Source organism: Diplotaxodon limnothrissa, linkage group LG18 (genome assembly GCF_057381915.1).
Source record: "Diplotaxodon limnothrissa isolate DT_005_m linkage group LG18, D_limnothrissa_male_GT1.1, whole genome shotgun sequence".
In the NCBI taxonomy this organism is placed as follows: Eukaryota; Metazoa; Chordata; class Actinopteri; order Cichliformes; family Cichlidae; genus Diplotaxodon; species Diplotaxodon limnothrissa.
In genome coordinates this window covers 9727543-9747803 of record NC_140613.1, presented here as the reverse complement: position 1 = coordinate 9747803, position 20261 = coordinate 9727543, and the positions used below count along the sequence as shown (strand labels likewise).

General features: G+C 45.1%; 1 protein-coding gene across 1 annotated transcript in view; it reads right to left on the bottom strand.

Annotated features, from left to right (window-relative positions):
• The window catches only part of st6galnac5a (ST6 (alpha-N-acetyl-neuraminyl-2,3-beta-galactosyl-1,3)-N-acetylgalactosaminide alpha-2,6-sialyltransferase 5a), a 73626-nt gene extending 54182 nt beyond the window's left edge, over positions 1 to 19444 (bottom strand). The window contains exons 1-2 of the mRNA XM_085377156.1: positions 19382 to 19444; positions 18401 to 18610 (exon numbers count right to left, since the gene is read on the bottom strand). Of these exons, the coding sequence (XP_085233282.1) occupies positions 18401 to 18610; positions 19382 to 19396 (225 nt within the window). The 5' untranslated portion in view covers positions 19397 to 19444. The remainder of the gene's footprint in view (positions 1 to 18400; positions 18611 to 19381) is intronic.
• Positions 19445 to 20261: the final 817 nt, after the last annotated feature.

The window sequence follows — 20261 nt, the reverse complement described above, 5'->3', positions numbered from 1 at the left end:
AACGGAGCCACTGTGGTTTTCAAACACGGGGACAGTTTTCTTAAACATGTTGATGGAACAAAATTCCCTATATATTGTAACGTTCACAAGAACCAGACGGTTGGGGTCTCAGTTTGTCCGTTTATTTGGCACATAAGCCAGCGGGTTGTTAACTCAGGGGGAAGCGCTCTCGAACTCCACCTCTCTTCAGCCTGGCACACACACAGAACAACCAGGTCCCACCCACCCCTTCCTGTACACCACAACCAAACATGAATCTTAAAGGAACAACAACAGTGTGCAGAGATCACCAACATGTCACTGTACAATAACACTTAACCATCGTTACACTGCCCCCCCAGCAATAAGTTCCTCGTCCCCGAGGGAACGACACAGTCTCTGAGGCGGGGTGGTAGCCTACGTTCCCTCCTTGACCTCCTGAGCCCCTGAGGTGGACGCGGAGCTTCGGGGCTTTGGGGTGGAGAGTCCGAGGGAGGGGAACGCAGCCCCGGTCGGGGGTCCCTCTGAGCAGGGTCACGGACGCTCTGTACACGTCCCTCTGGAAAGGAGGGGAGGGACTGCCCTCTGTAGGGGGCCATCCGGTCTCTGTGCAGCGCTACTATCCTCCCCCTAGGAGGCAACTGCACCCTGTAAACAACCTCCCCTACTCGCTCTAGGACGCTGCAAGGCCCCACCCAGCTGCTATCCAGTTTAGGACACCGTCCCTTCTTCCTCTTTGGGCTGTAGACCCACACCAGCTCCCCAGCATGGAAGTGCCTCCCCTTAGTGGTGATGTCGTAATTCCTCTTTTGGCGCAGGCCTGCCTTTGCCAGCTGCTCTCGGGCGTAGGAATGTGCAGAATCCAGCCGGTCCTGCAGCTTCCTTGCGTAGTCCCGGCCCGGTGGTGCCTCTGGCGCGTCCGGGGGCTTCCCAAAAGCCAACTCTGCAGGAGTTCTCAGCTCTCTCCCTAACATGAGCAGGGCAGGCGTACATTGGGTGGAGTCCTGTACTGCCGACCTGTAGGCCATGAGGGTAAGGGGAAGATGGTAATCCCAGTCCCGTTGGTGTTCTGAGGTAAGGATGGCTAGCTGCTGGGCCAGCGTCCTGTTAAACCTTTCCACCAGCCCATCGCTTTGGGGGTGAAGTGGGGTGGTGCGGGTTTTCTTAGTCCCAAGGCGTTCACACATGGCAGCAAATACCTTGGACTCAAAGTTACGCCCCTGGTCACTGTGGAGGGTCTCTGCTGTTCCAAAGCGGCTGAACATCCCCTCCACTAATACATCAGCGACCGTCTCAGCCTCCTGATCTGGGATGGCGTATGCTTCCGGCCACTTGGTAAAATAGTCCATGGCCACAAGAACATAGCGGTTTCCTCTGTCTGTGCGAGGAAATGGGCCCATGACGTCCACAGCTACTCGCTCCATTGGGGCTCCTGCTGGTTGCTGCTGAAGCTGAGCCCGGGACTGGTCCTGTGGCCCTTTGTGTGAGGAACATGCATCACAGCTGCGGCAAAAGTCCTCCACGTCCCTCCGCTGTTGACCCCAGTAATAGCCCTGGCGGAGGCGGCGGAGAGTCTTGGAGACCCCAAAGTGGCCGGAGCCAGTGCTCCCATGGCAGGCTTCCAGCACAGCTGACCTCAGCGACCTTGGCACCACAACCTGCCACCTCTCCTCCCCCGTGGCAGGATCCTTCCAGGCACGCTCCAACACCCCCTCCTTCAGCCTGAGAGCTGCAAACTTGGCCCATAGCCCCCTGGTACAGATGGAAAACCCAGTGACCTCATCCCAAAGGGGTTGCTCCCCCTTCTCCAGCCACTGCAGGACCGGCAGCAGGTCCGTGTCTTGTTCCTGCCGTGCCCTCCACTCCGCTGCATCCACCATCAGAAGAGCCCTGCAGGCGAGCTGTGCTGCTCCGTCTATTGTCGTGAGTTCCCGCTCTATTTCCTCTCGCTTCTCACAGTAACGGCAGCCAGCTGCAGCACATGGGCGACGAGAGAGGGCGTCTGCGTTAGAATGGTGCGTCCCTGCTCTGTGCTCCACAGTGAAATTGAAGGCTTGGAGCTCCTCCAGCCAGCGAGCCACCTGTCCCTCTGGCTCCCTGAAAGACATCAGCCACTGAAGGGCAGCATGATCAGTTCTGATAACAAATGCTGTGCCGCACAGGTAGTACTTAAAGTGTCTCACCCCCGCCACCACAGCCAACAGCTCTCGTCGTGTGACACAGTAGCGCCGCTCACTCCTGTTCAGGACCCGGCTGAAGTACGCCACCACCTTCTCCCCTTCCGGCCCAACCTGCGACAACACCGCTCCCAGCCCCACATTACTTGCGTCAGTGTCCAGGACAAAAGGCAGGGCGGGGTCAGGGGGGGCAAGGACTGGAGACTCTGTCAGCGATCTGCGGAGGGTGTCGAACGCCTGCTGACAGTCCCGGGTCCAGATGAAGTCACGGTCCTTCTGCAGCAGGTGGAAGAGTGGTGCGGCTATGGAGGAAAAGCCCTTCACAAACCTCCTGTAATAAGACGCCAGTCCTAGGAAGCTTTTGAGCTGTTTCTGGTCTGCTGGTGTGGGCCACTCGGTAATGGTGTGAATTTTTTCCTCCAACGTGCTGATGCCCTCACGACCCAGCTTGTGGCCCAGAAACTCCACCTCCCTCCTCATGAAGTGGCACTTGTCGGGGTGCAGCTTCAGGCCTGCAGCTGCCACCCTCTCCAACACTTGTCTCAGGGCATCCAGGGCAGCATCAAAGGAGCTCCCGTGCACTAGAAGGTCATCCAGGTAAACCAGACACCGTTGCCGTGGGACGCCAGCCAGCACACTGTCCATAAGCCTCTCGAAGGTCGCAGGAGCATTGCAAAGACCAAAGCTCAGGACTTTGAACTGCCATAGTCCCCTGTTAGTGCAGAAGGCTGTCTTCGGTCTGGATTCCGGGGACAGTGGCACCTGCCAGTAGCCACTCCGCAGGTCCAGGGTGGAGAACCAGGAGGACCCGGCTACTAAGTCGAGAGACTCATCAATCCTGGGAAGGGGGTAAGAGTCCTTCTTCGTCACTTTGTTGAGTGGTCTGTAGTCCACACAGAAACGCATCCTAGGACTTTTTTTCTTAGGCACCATCACCACCGCGGAGGCCCACGGGCTATCAGATGGCTCTATGATGCCCGCCTTCATCATTTCACACAACTCTCTGTCCGCAGCCTCCTGATGAGCCAGGGGCAGGCGGCGTGGGCGCACTTTAATAGGCTGGGCATCCCCGGTCTCAATGACGTGCTCTACCAAGTGTGTCAAGCCAACATCACTTTCTTTCAGGGCAAAAATGTCACTAAACTCTTTTAGTACCTGCCATAGACTCTCTTGCTGCTGTGGAGTCAGCCCCTCACAGTTCTTTGACCAGATACTCCTCACTGCTAAGAGCCTCTCCTCCTCCTCCTCCACTCGCTGTTCTGCTGGCGGGTCTGCAGCGGTCTCTGCGGTGGAGGTGGACGCCGCGGCAGATGCTGTGCAGACCGGGGGAGGAATAAGCGGCACCTTCTTCCCATCAGGGGTTACGAGGAAGCCTTTGCCTAAGTCCAGTACACCGCCAATGGCTCGTAAAAAATCCAGCCCAAGGATGCAGGCGTCCTGCACGTCAGCCACCCAGGCAGCATAAGACACACCGAGGTCCCCCACCTTGAACTGGAACACTCCCCTCCCTCTCATTGGGGCCAGATCACCGGTCACAGTCTTAAGTTGCACATTAGTCGGTTGCACAGCAGCTCCGGTTGGGACAATATCGGGTCGGACCAGCGTTGCATTGGACCCCGTGTCCAGCAGGGCCGTACAGGACACCCCCGCGATCGTCACTGGAACATGGCAAAAGCCGCCAACCTGGGTCCAGCCCACAGCGATGGCCGCACCGGGTGGAGGTGGCGGTGGTGTGGGGATGTCGTTCTCCCAGGCCCGTGTACTCCCGCCTACACGGGCCCGTGGGCGTTTCCCTGAACCGCTGCAAGCTTGGGGCACTGCCTGATGAGGTGTCCGGGTTGTCCACATCCCCAGCAGCTCTGTGGTCGGCGGTGTGGGCCAGCCCGAGGGGAAGGCGACTGCAGCGAAGCCGCCTGCACCAAACTGCACAAGCCCGCTGGCGTCTCCATCTGTTCCACAGGTGCTGACACAGCCCTCACCACGTGTGCGTCATCAGCGCCCCCAGAGGATCCTGCAAGCATCTCCCTCTCCAACGCTAGCTCCAGGGCTGCACTGAGTGTGGCTGGCCGAGCAAGCTGAGTTTGCATACGGAGCTCTTTAGGGCTCAGGGCCTGCAGGAACTGGTCCCGAGCTAACTCCGCTTGCACTGATGGTGGCATGCTGTCATACGCCCTCCGGCAAAGGCACTCGATTTCATGGGCCAAAATGCGGAGGGGCTCGCCTGGCAATCTGCGTCTGTTGTGGAACTCCGACCTCAGCAGCACTGGTTGGTTATACTGCCCGAAGCGCCTCTGAAGTGCTCCGACCAGAGCATTATAATCTCCCCTCTGCTCCTCGGTCAGCAGCAGCAGGCATGCAGCTGCATCCTCACACAGACACAAAGCCAGTTGGAGAGCTTTATGTTCCTCAGACCAGCCAGCTGCGACAGCTAACAGCTCGAACTGTGCGATAAACACTTCCCATGGCGTCTTGCCGCTGAACTTAGGCGTTTTTATATTCGCTGCAGCTTGCTGGGCGCCGCCATGTTTGTTTACATCACGTGACGGCGCGCCAAGCGAGGTCGACTCCTTCCCGCCGGAATCGCGGCCGCTGTGCGAACAGTTCCCGAGCCTAGTCAAACCTGGAGAAAATCCAGCCTCGGCAGACAGCCGCAGCGCCGTTTCCCTCACTCCATGGGCGGGCGAGCGCGGACGAACCTCCCTCTCCTCCGTCTCCTTCTTAATCTTGCCCGGCAACATCCTCGTCTCGTAACGGCAAGCGTCGCCAGCAACAGGGTGTCGGGCGTTCTGGGGTTCTTTTTTCTTTCTTCACTTCTGACACCAATGTAACGTTCACAAGAACCAAACGGTTGGGGTCTCAGTTTGTCCGTTTATTTGGCACATAAGCCAGCGGGTTGTTAACTCAGGGGGAAGCGCTCTCGAACTCCACCTCTCTTCAGCCTGGCACACACACAGAACAACCAGGTCCCACCCACCCCTTCCTGTACACCACAACCAAACATGAATCTTAAAGGAACAACAACAGTGTGCAGAGATCACCAACATGTCACTGTACAATAACACTTAACCATCGTTACAATATGAACATGAGAGACTGTTCTTTATAAACACTGTGCAAGAGTTTGAAGAGAAATGTAATGGATGTTTTGATATGCAAACGTGGCATGAAATTCTAGGACACTGTAATTATGAGGATGTTCAAAATCTGCAAAATGTCGTTGATGGAATGGAAATTAAGGGTAAAATCAACAAAAACATGCAATGTGAAGCCTGTATACAAGGGAAGTTTACTCAAACTAGGAACCGAGAACCAGATGAAAAGGCCAGGGCAGCATTAGAGTTGGTACATACGGATTTAGCTGGTCCGATTACGCCGAACTCGAAAGAAGGGTTTAAGTATGTTTTGTCGTTTGTTGATGATTATTCAGGTGCAACATTTGTATATAATCTGAAAAGCAAAAGTGATACAACTCAAGCAACTGAAAGATTTATTGCAGAGGTGGCGTCATATGGGAAAATCAAGTGCATTCGTTCTGATAATGGAACTGAATTTACAAGCAGACAGTTCAGAGATTTATTAAGTAGACACGGCATTAGGCAGGAAACTTCGGCGCCATATTCGCCTCATCAAAACGGAACAGCAGAGAGGAACTGGCGTACACTTTTTGACATGGCGAGATGCATGTTAGTTGAGAGCGAATTGCCAAAGTCTTTATGGCCATATGCAGTACAAACCGCGGGAGTGATTCGGAACCGATGTTTTAACAAACGCACAGGTCAGACAGCGTATAAGATGTTAACTGGAAAAAGACCTGATCTTTCTAGAATGAAAAAATTCGGATCATTGTGCTATGCTTATAAACAAAATAGGGGAAAGCTGGATCCAAGATGCGACAAAGGTGTTTTCTTGGGATATGACAAAAATAGTCCAGCATATTTGATCTATTTCCCAAAAACTGGGAAAGTTGAAAAGCACAGATTGATAAAAATACTAAATCCCGCGACAATGGATCAACAAACACAGAGTGATCAGATGTATGAAGATGAGGTTTATGAATCCAGAAAAGATGGTGAACCCAAACAGACGAAGGATGAGGATATTCCAGATGGTAGTGAAAGCAGTCAAACTGAGTCCGAGGTTAAAACTGATGATAAAGTAGATGCTGGAGCTACACGTTATCCATCCAGAATCAGAAAGAGACCTGATTATTTGAGTGATTATATCACGGATGTGAAAGAGTGTGAAAATGAACAGATGCAAACCAGTGTTGATTATTGCTACAGATTGTTGTGTGAAATACCCACATCATTTAGCGAAGCTATTGTGTCAAGTGAGTCAAAAGAATGGGAAAAAGCGATGAATGAAGAAATTCAATCCCTTAAGGAGAATGACACATTTACTTTAACCATTTTACCAGAGGGTAAGAAAGCAGTGGGGGGTAAATGGGTTTATGCCGTTAAAAAGAACTCAGACGGATCAGACAGATATAAAGCTCGATTTGTGGCTAAAGGTTTTAGTCAAACAAAAGGAGTTGATTATGAGGAGACTTTTTCACCGACTGCTAACTTATCGAGTGTGAGAGTTTTGATGCAGAAAGTGGTTCAGGATGATATGTTGGTTCACCAGATGGATGTAAAAACCGCCTATCTACACGCACCAATAAATGAAGAAATATATATACAACAACCAGAAGGTTTTGAGACAGAATCAAGTGAGACTAATAAACTGGTGTACAGACTAAAGAAATCACTTTATGGGCTGAAGCAATCGGGTCGTAACTGGAACCAAACCTTACATGACTATTTAAGCAGTTGTGGATTTAGACAAAATATTGCTGATCATTGTGTGTATTCAAAAGAAACTGAAAGTGAAAAAGTAATCATCATAGTGTGGGTGGATGATTTACTCATTGCAGCTAACAATGAAAATGTGCTTTCAGGCGTGAAAGAAATGCTCTCTTCTAAATTCCAAATGAAAGATCTGGGGAAACTTAACCATTTTCTAGGAATAGATTTTCTTCAAGAAAAAGAATGTGTCAAAATGTCACAGAAAATATATATTGAGAACATTTTAAAGAGATTTAACATGCAAAACTGTAAGCCAAGGTTAACACCCTGTGAACAGAAATGGACTCATTCTGATAAATTCGAGACATTACCAGATGTGAGGAGATATCGTGAAGCGGTAGGATGTCTTATTTATCTGAGCTATTGTACGCGACCTGATTTAAGCTATGTTGTCAGCAAACTGTTACAACATTTCAATGCGCCAACTGTTGATGATTGGACAGCAGTGAAACATGTTCTGAGGTATCTAAAAGGTAGTCGAGGAAAAGAACTGTGTTTTAGGAAATGTTCAAGTGGAAAACTAGGTCTACAAGCATACAGTGATGCAGATTGGGCATCCGATGTTTCTGATAGACGCAGTATGACAGGTTATTGTGTAAGCCTAAATGAAAATGGTCCTTTGATATCATGGAAAACCAAAAAGCAGACAACTACAGCACTATCAACTTGTGAAGCCGAATACATGGCATTAGCAGCAACAGTTCAGGAATGTATGTATTTGACTTATTTGATTCAAGATCTTGATGAGTTTGAGTATGAAATACCTATGATATTGGAGGACAATCAGGGAACAATCGCTTTGTCAAAAGATCCAGTGAACAGACAAAGATGTAAACACATTGATGTGAAATATCATTTTATAAGGTCAGCTGTACATGAAAGGAAAGTGCTCATTGATTACTGTCCAACTGAGTCAATGGTAGCAGATATGATGACGAAACCAGTTTCAAAGTCTAAGTTAGAAAAATTCTCTGTATTTGTGTTTGGAATGTAAGATGTTTTTTCCGGAGGATTGTTTTTCCCCAACCTGTGTACAAGTGGGGGTGTTGGATTGTGTGTCCACAGGTGTTTGTACTTTGCGCCGTAATAAAATGACGGTAAAAGGCTCCGCCCACTTCCCATCCAGGTCTTACCATGCAACGACTCTGTGAATGCACTGGAGAAGTGTAGTGGTAGAGTCCTCCGTCAGGAATGAGATATGTGTGTCGACTTTTTATTCTCCCTTAAGATTATCGTGCCATAACGCTGCCCAGAGCAGCTCTGCTAACAGTTACACAGTCACATTCAAAAGGTGTGAAGATTGTGAAAGAACGCCAACGAGATGGATGCATTTACACCTTTTCAGTGACTGGATTCAAGTCTGAATGCTTCTTGGCTGCATTTGCACTCTGCAATTTTTAGATCTGATAGTTATCCAGTTGGCCCTCTGGATGCATGAAGTGGTTAGAGATTGCTAAGCTATTTGACTGCCGATAAGCAATCTGTAACTTTCCAAACCTGACATTCACAGCCCATTCACGGTCAGCTGTGCAGGGACAAAGACAAGAGAGGCAGGATTTGTATCTCTTTTGCTCTTTCCCCCCCCCTTTTTGATAGAGCCATTTCTTTCACCTTCACAGTGACTCAAACACTGTTTCAGGAGACTGAATCCCATTTTTCCAATAAGATGCATCTTCCTCTCAGATTATGGTTATGGCAGCTCAGGACCGTTTGTCTGATACGGTCCGATAACAGACAAAGTCTCGGCAACTTGTTCTGGTTGAGCATTAGCAGGATAACGTCCACCATGAACATTCAGAATGCCTCTGGTGTCCAGACTAAATTCATACTGCAGGTTCAATTCCAATTGTTCCATCAGAGCTGTTCAGCTTACATTAAATTACCAGCTTAAACTGGCTTTAGTCACACTTGAGCAATTTTGACCAAGTGACCCTGACAAATCAGATTCAGGACAAAATGTGCATGTTGATCTGATGTGTTTCACTCATTTAGAAAACCTGACAAATAATAAAACGGCAAAGAAAAAAGCCCAATATTGGCCGGGTGATATGGATCATATGCACAATTTCCAGCTCAGTGAACAACATTTCATCTTAAATTGTTTTTGACATGGGCTGGACTATTTGCAGTGCCTCTTTTGCACTACAGAGATTTAGGTTCCCATGACAAGATGCTGGTATTGATATAATTTGATTTAATGCAGAGCTCCTCCATCAGAGAGGAAGAAAAAGGAGCCCGAAGCAGCTCTGTATGCACCCGGGAAAATTGCTTACTCTTCGGCACCTCTGGAAGTGTAATCAGTGAGCGGGATACCAAAGAAAGCCTTTGTCGAACAGCCATGACACCATCTCTTCAATGAGGGGGGGATGATGGGATATACATCAAAGTCGCCTCTGTAATTGGGAGTGTTTCGACTGAAGGGCAGACAACGTGGTACAGGAAATGATTTAATGTCACATCAGCAAAACACCGCAGGGCTACAGAAGCTGCCTCTGTCTTCTCGGCCGTCTGGTGCTTAAAACTTAAACTTTCTTCTGCAACTTTTCTTTTGTCTTTTCTTGTTTCACTTATAAACTTAAAACAGAGCTCTGCTCCTTTGCTCTGTTTTTGGACAAGAAGCACACTGTTTAGGCAAACCCCATGTCTCCATAATTAATAACCTTGGCATCCAATATGTTTCTAATCTGGAGAAGGAATGCTCATGGCATAGAGAAGGAGACTATGCCAAATACAAAAAAAAAAAGTTGGATCATTTCTCTCTCGCACCATGGAGGGCACGCTCATTAATCACGCCTAAAGAGCTGAGTAATGTTGCGGGCCTCGTGTGTCTGTGGAGCCAGATGACGGAAAAGCAAAGAAATTCGGTTTTATTGTAGTGCTTCTCGCCAGCCGTCGTCTTCCATTTGCTCTTAACCATGACAACGGCAGCAGCTATCATCTATCTCCTGATGTTGTGCCACAAGGTATGATCCATTTATCATAGTTTAACCTTTTCAGATCCTTTGCTGCTCTCTCTGGCGCTGAATGACGAAGGTGCTCCACATGCTAAAGCCTATTATCTACCAAAGATTAAAACGCAGAGAAGCTTTAAATCACCATTCGGCTCATGGCATAAGCCTCGGGAAATCTTCCCTCCACATCCTTTATGTTAAAAATGTATAACTTGACCAGTGATTCCCTAACCACAGAATGCCAAAAGGCACGAAGTGCAAGATTACTCCATTGAGGGAATGCTTATCGAGAGGCAGTCTCCTCTCCCCTCCACCCCACCCTTCACCAGTAATTGCTTTCCAGGCCTGCACCGGAAAGAGCCTGGAGCTGTGTTATGTTTGGCGGGAGCAGAATACTCTGGAGATAAGTTGAATTCCAAGACTATGCTCCAATTGGGACTACTGTGGCATAACGAAACCACTATTCTCCTCTCTTCAGTCAGGAGAGCCGTTTTAGTATTCCAACATTGTCTTTGCATAAAAATAGCAGTTATCTGTCACTGATGTTTCCTTCATTTTGTGTTGTAATTTAAACCCTGTGAATGGTACAAAGCACAAAGACAGAACTCTCTCACACACACACGTTTGTGCTCTTTTTCCACACAGCCCTGCAGACTTCACAAACACTGTTAGTTCACATCAGATGACTACAGAGTCCTTGGCCATAACGGCCTAATTGGGGAGTTTTCTGTCTTGCTTTCCAGCTGGCTGATTGCAGAGCGAAATCCTAATGAACAGTGAAAAATAGCTTCGTTGCGCAGCGAAGGTGTGGCTGTCTGAGATGAAATATTCAAACGTCTCACTTCTCCAGCTGTCACTAAAGCTGCGTTTGGGGGAAGGATGCCTTGTCATGTCTCCTTGGCACAGATGGCTTCGCATGCTCATGCCTTCAAGCGAAGTGTACCTAGTCAGAGTATTTCCAGCCCTGATATGTCTAAAAAAATCCACTCTGACCACAGTTTGTGCTGAACAATCTGCTTTGTAAATTTCGTGTTCTGTCTCAGTGGGATTGCTTGCTGCTGCCGCACAACAGTTTCTGTTTTTTTGGCCATACTGGAGCTGCGGCTCTGAGGGCGGCACAAATAAAAGAAAAATACTAATATTACAAGATTTGGTGAGCTATTATGATTCCCTGAGGAGCAATCACATATTGCCACATAAGCGGTGACATTTATGTCGTTAGTGAAAGTCAGTGATAGCTTTTGGATAAATTTTAATGAACGTGGATCCTCATTAATTTGCCCAATTATTTGAATTTCATCACAGACCACCATAAGGCAACACACTGGTTTATGACTTATAAAACTGATGAACTTCCAATTAAGTAAGAACCTCTGGGGCTTAAAAAAAGCCACCACAAAAGTACTAAAAATCTACAATTTTTCCAGTTACCTCTTAAGGCTGGCTCCCAACAATGTTCAAAATGCTAAAAGGTGGAAATCCAAAATGCAAATTTCAAAAATAAATTCTCACATCAAGGTGGGTACATACATCTTTTATGTACAGTCTGTGGTCAGGACACCAAAACTGCTGAGTGTGTAAATAGGAGAGGCAGAAAGCATGCGATGAAATGACATTAAATTATAGGTTTAAAATGTCATCAAAACACTACTTTTCTTTGTCTTAAGCAGAACACTGATTTGCACTTCAACATGTTGTCAGGATGGTGAAGGTGGCGATGAATAACATCAATTAAAAAAAAAAAAAAGCGGTATAGTAAGTCAGAGCTGAGACGTGAGCAGGTGGAGGTTACATTAACTGCAACAAGCACAACCTCCAACCTAACATCAGCTATTGACATGTCCAGATCATCAGCTTAGAGACCCCGGGGCGCAAATGCGTGATGCTCCCCAGCAAGCTTGATTGACAGAATAGTTTTAAATCATTATAGAGGAGACCGGGCCTCATGAATGCCACTTTGCTAAGCATTTTCTCAACTTTAATATTGACTCCATTGAATTTTACACTGAATGAAAAATTACCTTTTTCATTTGCTAAAATTCCTGTTGAAGAAGTCAAGGTTGAACTTTTTTTAAATAAAGATCATTTGGGGGAATTTACCTTGATTTCAGAAAAATGCTGGCAGGCAACAAATATGGGGAAATGAGAGATTCTGCTTCTCTAACAAGTTCACTCAATAGGTCATCTGTGTAAGCTGCTATTACATAATATAATAGCCCTTGAGCAAGTGGATATAAAATTCCCAAACTTTTTTTTGCTAGGCCCCCCTTTGTTTTAAAAGAAAAATGTTTGGGCCTAAAAATCAAGAATGTGGGATACTGTTTGTCCGTGATTTGGAGAGCCCAGTGTGTGCTCCCGACGCAGGGAAAACCAATTCTGCAGGGGAAACCTACCTTGGCACTTGTGCAGGTGAAGCCAAAGGGAAGATATGCTTCACCATATTTTCTAGGAAGGAAGTTGTTTTGGAAACATATTTGGCGATGCTTCATATCCTGCTATGCGTTTGTGTGGAAGCCCTGTCAAAAACCTGTCAATTATGCTAGCAGAGTCCAAACGTTCTTTTTTTTTTCTCTTTTCATACCGCTACCGCTCCACTGTGGGTTTTTCTGTCCAGGCATGGTTGCATTGGCAGTGTGTTTCATTGAAATTTTAAAACATTAAGCTATTGCCAATCATTTTATTACGGTGGATCAAAATCTGATGGCACTTTTCTGCAGTCATATTTCCATCAATTTTGATAAGATCCCCAACACCACTGGTTGAACGGCAGCCCTATAATGTGACACGTTTTACAGATGAGTATAGACACTGAGTGTTGTACCTCAATTCTGACCTCGTCTGTACATACTGACAAAGATTTGAACCAAAAATATCCAATTTGGTGAGACCTGATTTTCAGTCCAGTTCTTGTGTAATTTGGCATACCTTAGCCTTTTCACCCCGTTTCCCTTCCTTATTAATGGTCCTTCCACTGATACAATTTCTGAAGAGGCTTCAGGGTCAGATGCATCTCTCAGGTTCGCCTACTGTAGATAGTTTTTTAGGCCTGCCACTTCTTCCTTTGTCCTCTACTTGTGCAGTTTACGGACGCACTTCACATAGTCCTTTACAAAGCAGCATTTTGGTGCACAAATACTATTATATGCCCATCAGACTGTTATCTTTGTCATTTTTAGTAAATTCATTAAAAGAAATTGTGACAGGCTGCTAGTAACAAGTTCCTGAAGATGTATCACTTCTTCATTGTCGGAGTTATGTGTTTTTTTAAAGGTTGAATGGTCATTATTAGGTGGCCATAAAAATCAACAAAAACATTAATGTAAAAATGGTCAAGTACAAGGCTGGGACTAAAAATGAGGAGAAAAGCAGCCAATGTCCAAAGATACATTAAGAGACTTCCAGAAAGCCTAATGAACTATTGTTGAAGACCACTTAAATACAAGGTAATACAAGCAAAATACAAAGAAATGAGAGGTGTCACTTAACTGTAGATGAAAGAAACAAATAGTTTATATTGGAGAACATCAGCTACTCAGCAACCAGGCTGCTTCTCTTGGTTTTGACCTTTAATCACAGGAAAAATCCACCTGTTTCCTTTCTCTCCAGCCACATATAAGGACCTTAGCCTCCCTTTCTTAACTCCACCTGACATGCAGGATATCACTTTTTACAAAATTTGCATGTTTTTTGGTGTCAGGAAGGCAATCAGAGGAAGACAGACGCTTTCTTGTCCTCCTATCTCCACTGAGAGACAGACAAGAGTGGTTTCCAGTCCTCCTCCTCCTCCTCCTCCACCTTCTCACTGAGAAAATAAAAAGCAGGATAGTGCAAGAAGAAAGGAAACCCTTAGGGATTTCACTCCATCTTTCACTTCTGTGTCAGTTTCTGCCTCCTCCTTCACTCTCTTGTCTCATTCTCTCAGGCTGAACCTTTCCTGGCTCCTATATTCTCTTTTATCATTCTCTTCGTCCTTCCCCTTCCCCAGTTTTGTCCTTTTCTCTCATTCTCTTTGCCCTTACTCTACAAGAGTTTCTTTCCCTTTTCATCTCCACCCTAAGTTTCTTTCTCTGCTTTCTTATCTGGTCACTCTCATTCACAGCACAAGTCCAGGCCCACCAATGCTGCTGTGTAGCTCAAAATAAATTACCTTTCACTCTGAACTGAATCAAACATGTGGTGTTGAAACTTCTGGCTATGAAAGAATTAATGGATTTCAAATGCATACATGCATTTATTTATTCATCTATTTATTTCAAAGATGGTTCAAACAGTCATAGAGAAAATCATTTTAAGGACTCTGGCAAATGCTTTAGCATCTTGGCCAAGTGTCTGCAGAAGATATATAAGATTCCAAATGGTTTCTGGGCTGTCATGAGTTTAATACTCTGGTGGAAGATAAAGTGAAGCGGTCAAAGGCTGACTGACACTGCGCCCGTGTGCCAGCCAGCTGATATCTTGGAGAGATCAATATGGCGGCGAGGTCAGCAAGCAAAGATGAGGAAGACAAATGTTCGACTCAGTATGTTTTTTTCTCCCCAAACAATGATCATTCAACACTGCAGGAGAACACATTTGAGACAAGGCCAACAACTTTTACACTTTAATACACACAGAAAAACCTCAGCCACGTTTTCAGGTACATAAAAAGTTCACGGAAAGTTTTTGAAGACTTTACCGTGCTGCACGCTATAGTAGCCTGCGCATTCAGATCATAGAGTATTGATTGGAGTTTGCAGTGAGAGAACAAGACGGGTGACATAATAGCAGGTTTCAAGCAGCATAAATGATGTCCCTTGTTGCCAAAATGTCAAAAAAATCTATTGCCAAGAGAAAAAATAAATTAGTAGTTTACTTATGATGCTCGGCTGCTCCAGTTCACTCGAGGAAAATCAATTCTCATCCCTAGCTGGGCTTACTGACGCATTACAGACAAATCCTCATCAAATCAAAACATGCATGGTCACTGAATATTGGCATTTGAGGCAGTGAGAAAAAAAAGATGGTGCTGCGTGCCCTGGGTTTCCGAAAATATGACAGCAATGACTCATTTCGTATTTACTTTTGCTCTGCTTGACTTTGGAGAGATCTATGTGACCTAGCTGCACAATAATTCCAAGTCAGAGTCAAAGAGCTAAACAGCCAGTGGCACATCGACTGCACCTCTGGGTAAATACTAACCCTAACTGCATTTGAATGTTTTCTATTAAACGAGGTCCATAACCCACACTGGTTAAATCAAATTCACAACATTAAAAGTTTTCCCATATTTGAAAGAAGCATATTTAGCACAAATCTCACAGATATAATACAATTAAAGGTTGGACTCCAAAGCAGAATAGGAGTGTCGGGCACAAATGTACCTACTTCTTACATGCAAATTGTGGTCTGGACTCCAGAGTGGACATGGACAACTATCACATTTGCAGTATTGGTAAATACTGCATTAGCTTTCTGCATAGAGAGGTGTATTGTAAGGCTGCAACCACACATCCCTCTCTTTACAAAATCGTCTTCTCACCTTAACTCTAAAACCAAGTTTTTTAACCACTGTTAAAGAAGTAATGACTCAAAAAGGCCCTCTGTATATAAACCACCCTGGAAGCCAATTACAAGCTTCAAACTCTTTAACTGGGATCTTTGTTGCATGTCACAAATTTCCTGCCAGCGCTTTACTGTCACTGTAAGGTAAGAAAAGATCCAAAATACTAAACATGAACTACAAGAAAAGAAACAGCCTTTTACTAAATGTGTCCACAAATTTAAGGTGTAAAACTCATGTTGAGATACCACAGACACAGAAAAAGTGTGAATAACAGTGATTGCATATTAAACAAATAAAATTTGCATGTGTTATTAACAGATTCAGCCATAATGTTAATTTCCTGTTTTGTTTTGAAGCCATTTGGATAATATGGTGAAAGTGTGGATTTGGCCAAATATCTGACTGCTGTTCTGCTCAGTTTTAACAGCATAACCAGAAAACCAAATAACACCTTTAATTTTAGACAACTGAGAAAAATTTCATCACATCTAATAAAAAAAAAAACATTTAAAATATGATAATATATATAACTTTGGAATACTAATTTGACACAACCTAAAACATAATGACTTAAAACCCTTTTGTTTTTAAAAGCAGCCGATACATCCTTCCCTTGAGAAATATATAGAGAGAAATGGAAGCCTAAATCAGCATGTCAGTCATGCTGTCTTCATTCCTGCCACACATGGGCTGACTAGAAACACAGATCGGAAATCACCATGATGACATGTAAAGTAAATACACCCAAAAGGTGACAAACGTGCATTTTCTGTAGAGCAGAGCTACTCGGAGGAAAAACTCACGAAGAAATACAAGCAGCATGTCTCCTGAGAAAACTGCCAGCTGAACTTTTCAGGCAGCATTAAAGGTTTCCACACTTGTTGGTTTCTGCACCGGTGAGATTTCTTTTAGTGAATAATAGTTCTACAATCTGTTGCCGACCTCGATTACTTTGTCACAAGATTAAATGACTCTTCAGATCCTCTGGTGTTTAATTTAAAAGAAGTTCATTTACCAACCCGGCTACTTTTTCTGATGTTCAGGAACAGTGGGTTGACTCCCAGATGTGGCTGGAACATACTCACGTTGCATATTTGTCTCATTTGTACAGCCACAGCCTCATCTAAGAGCAGGTCCAATTACTCATATGTAAATCAGCCTATGACATAATCTGATGACTTAATGCTCGTTTTCTAGCAGGTAGCAGATACTGTTTTTTAAGACAGAGATGGCAGCACAAATTGGCCTGTCACTCATGGTGTCTTCAATCCTGCCACTGACGGATTACTGTATGCACCGTCTGGACACAAGCCCAGCAGAGCTCAGGGGCCAGAGAAGTGACTGTTCTTGTTTAAAACTCGATTAAACAACCACTCAGATGCAAAATGACTGCAGATGTAAAATTGCTAGAAAGAGGTGGAATGACAAGGAAAGGATACAAAATGACTACAGATGCACAAAGTGACAACAAAAAGATTTAACGTGTCTGCTGAGAGACTAAAAATGACATCAAATATATTTAAAATGGCAATAGACCAATGCAAAAATAACTACTGAAACAAAATAACAACAGAGGTACAAAATGACTACAAAAATAGGTAAAATTACTTTAGATAGATGCAAAATGTCTATAGAGAGAGTGAGAATCAGTAAAGCAAGATGCAAACTGATTGCAGAGACACATAAAACAATGAGGGGAATTACAATGAAAAAGAATAGATACTAAATGTCTAGACAGAAGTAAATGGGCAATTATGCAAAAAATATCAAAGAGGCATAGAACAATTAAACAGGTAAAATTCTATTTCAGGGATGCAAAAATGATAGAAGAGACACAAAATGACTCAAAAGTGAAAGAAAATAGCTAAAAATCAATGTAAAGCAGTGCAAAAGAGACTAAAAGATAAAATTCAGTTGAAAAAGAGGACTACTACAGAGAGATGTGAAATGATAATGAGTGGAGCCTAAATTGCACTAGAGCAATAAAAAAATGACTACTAGTGAAGGGATGCAAAAAGCCTATATGGACATAAAATGAGCACAGATCGATGCAAAATGCGAGGGAAGTAAAGAAAAAAAGGAAATCACGGCTAAAAAAAAAAGAAGTAATAAGTAATAAGAGTAATAAGGCATATGACAGTAGAGGGATACAAAATGAGAACAGCAACTCAAAGCGATTAAAGAAGACTTAAAGAAACAGCAACTACAAATAGCCACAAATCATATTGGTGTTTTGCTCCTGCACATCTGAATGAATGATTGTGGCCAGAACGTTTCTCCAAATTTGTCATTCTTAAATCCAGCTGTTTCAGACAGTCGCGAGAGCCCACCAGCCAAACCGCCTGCATGGTAGTACGCTGTGCCTGCACGCTTACTGAAAACGCCTTCACAAGGTGAATGGGTCTGCTTTACTTGCAGAGGCTTCGCTCCCCGGTACTCTCATTGATTGTTTTCTCCTGGCTTGGTAAACAGATGGCAGTCAATACAACCCCACAATGACGTCAGAGTTCACCTAGCTGCGGGTCTCCTGGGCTTATCAATTAGAGCTTAAGAATGCAGTCGAGGATTTCATTTGTAGCCTAAGCTGTTATTAGTAACGACAGGTGGGTATTGAATGTGGCGCAACGCAGCGCCGGAGAAAATTGTGATAAATGACAGAGAGGATGCTCTCTCTCTCTCTTTCTCTCTCTCTCTAAAGACAGCTACTGGTCGTCAGGACAAGAGGAAATTTGCGTGAGTGCGGCTCAGGCTGGGAAAGATTCAGTGCCGAAAAAAGGGGTTTGGAGAAAAGTAAAACTTTCAAAAGCTTTGATGCCTACTCTGCTGGGCATTCACCACGTGTTAAAGCGAACCACGCGCCCGTTCTCTGCGTTATGAGACACGCACTCAGCCACATCTGTTTACCTTATGGTCGATGATGCTGTTGTATCCCTGGAGGATCGGGGGGTGAGGCTTGGCGACCCCGACGGAGGCTTCGGTGGGCCGCCGCAGCTGTTCATGCTGCCTGATGCGCGTGTCGTTGGCGTCTCTGGAAGCGCCGTTGAAGCTGCCGTTGTACACGAGGAACAAGCTGGCGCACAGGAGAAGCACGAGAAGCACGGCTACCCCATGGCGCTGACACAAAGACACAAGCAGATGCGGGCAAATTAGCCGAGTTCCACCGGACTGAGTTTAACCTGCACCTACGGACTTCATGCAAGATGAGCGGCAGCAGCAGGCGCTGGTTTGTCAGTAAAAGCCCAACTTCCTGTAATGCATGTCACGTGCGACCAAAAACTTAAAAACAGCTTTTATCGAACTATGATAAGGGCACAGCTAATGTTTATGACGCTGTCAGGCTGTTAATTATCTTCTTTACTTAGTTTGCATGCATTAATATTAATCATCAGGTGCGTTGAGGAGCACATGTGTACTGTAATTTACAGTAGGTGCCACACCTCAGAGGACACCAACAGATTTTAAGTAAAAGTTCTAATAAAAAAGAAAAATAAATCACCTATGTGAATTCATGCCAATCGTACATGAACAGGATGAGCAGCTCACGGCACTTTCAATTTGTTTTCTTTTCTTTATTTCTTTAAAAAAATAGTTTAGAATTAATGCTTATCAGTTAATATTAAAGCAACACGGATATTGTTCACTTTCTACAGTGTATCCGTATTAAACGGAGACAAATCAAGCATCCAGCGCGCTGTGCTGTAGTGGAGCTTTAGTGCCAAACAGAGCGCACAGCTGGACGCCCATTGTTCTGATCCTAATCTTTTGATCCGACACTGTACGCCACAGCGGCGTTATGTCGATTATAGCGCACTTGACGGAACAATGCTGGATTTAAAAGCGAGCACAAACAGTTTGACTGCGGGGTTACATGGCAAAACCCTTTACCATAGGTGTCTTCATTTTGCGGCGCGCTGTCTTATCGCTGCGGTTCAGTGCGTAAGGCTCCACTTTCACTCATGGTCCAGCGTCATCTGCTCGCCTCCCGAATGCACTCCAGTCCGTCCGCGCTGTACCAGCCCGCCTGCCTCTGCCCGTGTGTCTTCAGACTGGAGCCCAAGCGCAATTCATACAGAGGAGACCGCGACAGATGTTCACTGTTGTACCTCTGCTGGGTCTTAATGCCCCCCGAGTTCTTTAGGAGCCGGTGAGTGGAGGCGCAGCGTTTTTAATTAAACAGACTACTGCAAAAGAGTGATAAGACCTATTTGCTAAACGTTATTTCCTGCTGAGGCATATTTGATGTAAATCTGCGCAATTAAACTAGAGTACAGTGAGCCCACTCTGTCATCTTTTGACGTCTGCTGCATTATCCATGGGATGGATTATAAAGACAAGAGAAGTTATGGCTTTACAGTGCAGACGTTATCTGGCACAACTCCCTGAATGTCTGTCACTCAGTGGTGAAACCACATGTTCATTCGTGCGCTGTGTTTATGTTCAAACTACACTGTACTCGAGTATTTCAGTTTTTAGATCTCCTCATACTTCCACTGTAGACTAGAGATTCTTTGTAGATTGTACTCCAGTCTGCAAAGAATCCCATTCATCGCGTCCTTCCTTAAGAAATTAGACTCTTAAGGCGGTGTTACTTATTAAACTACTCCATCACATCCAACCATAAGCTGCACACATTACTGCACCAGCAATAGGATATGAAAAACTCAAAAAGAGCCCATTTCTATAATCGTGAAGGACACTTTTTACTTTTACCCACCATTGTTGCTGAACTGCTTTAACCTGTAAAGCTGTATTTAAGTAAATGAAT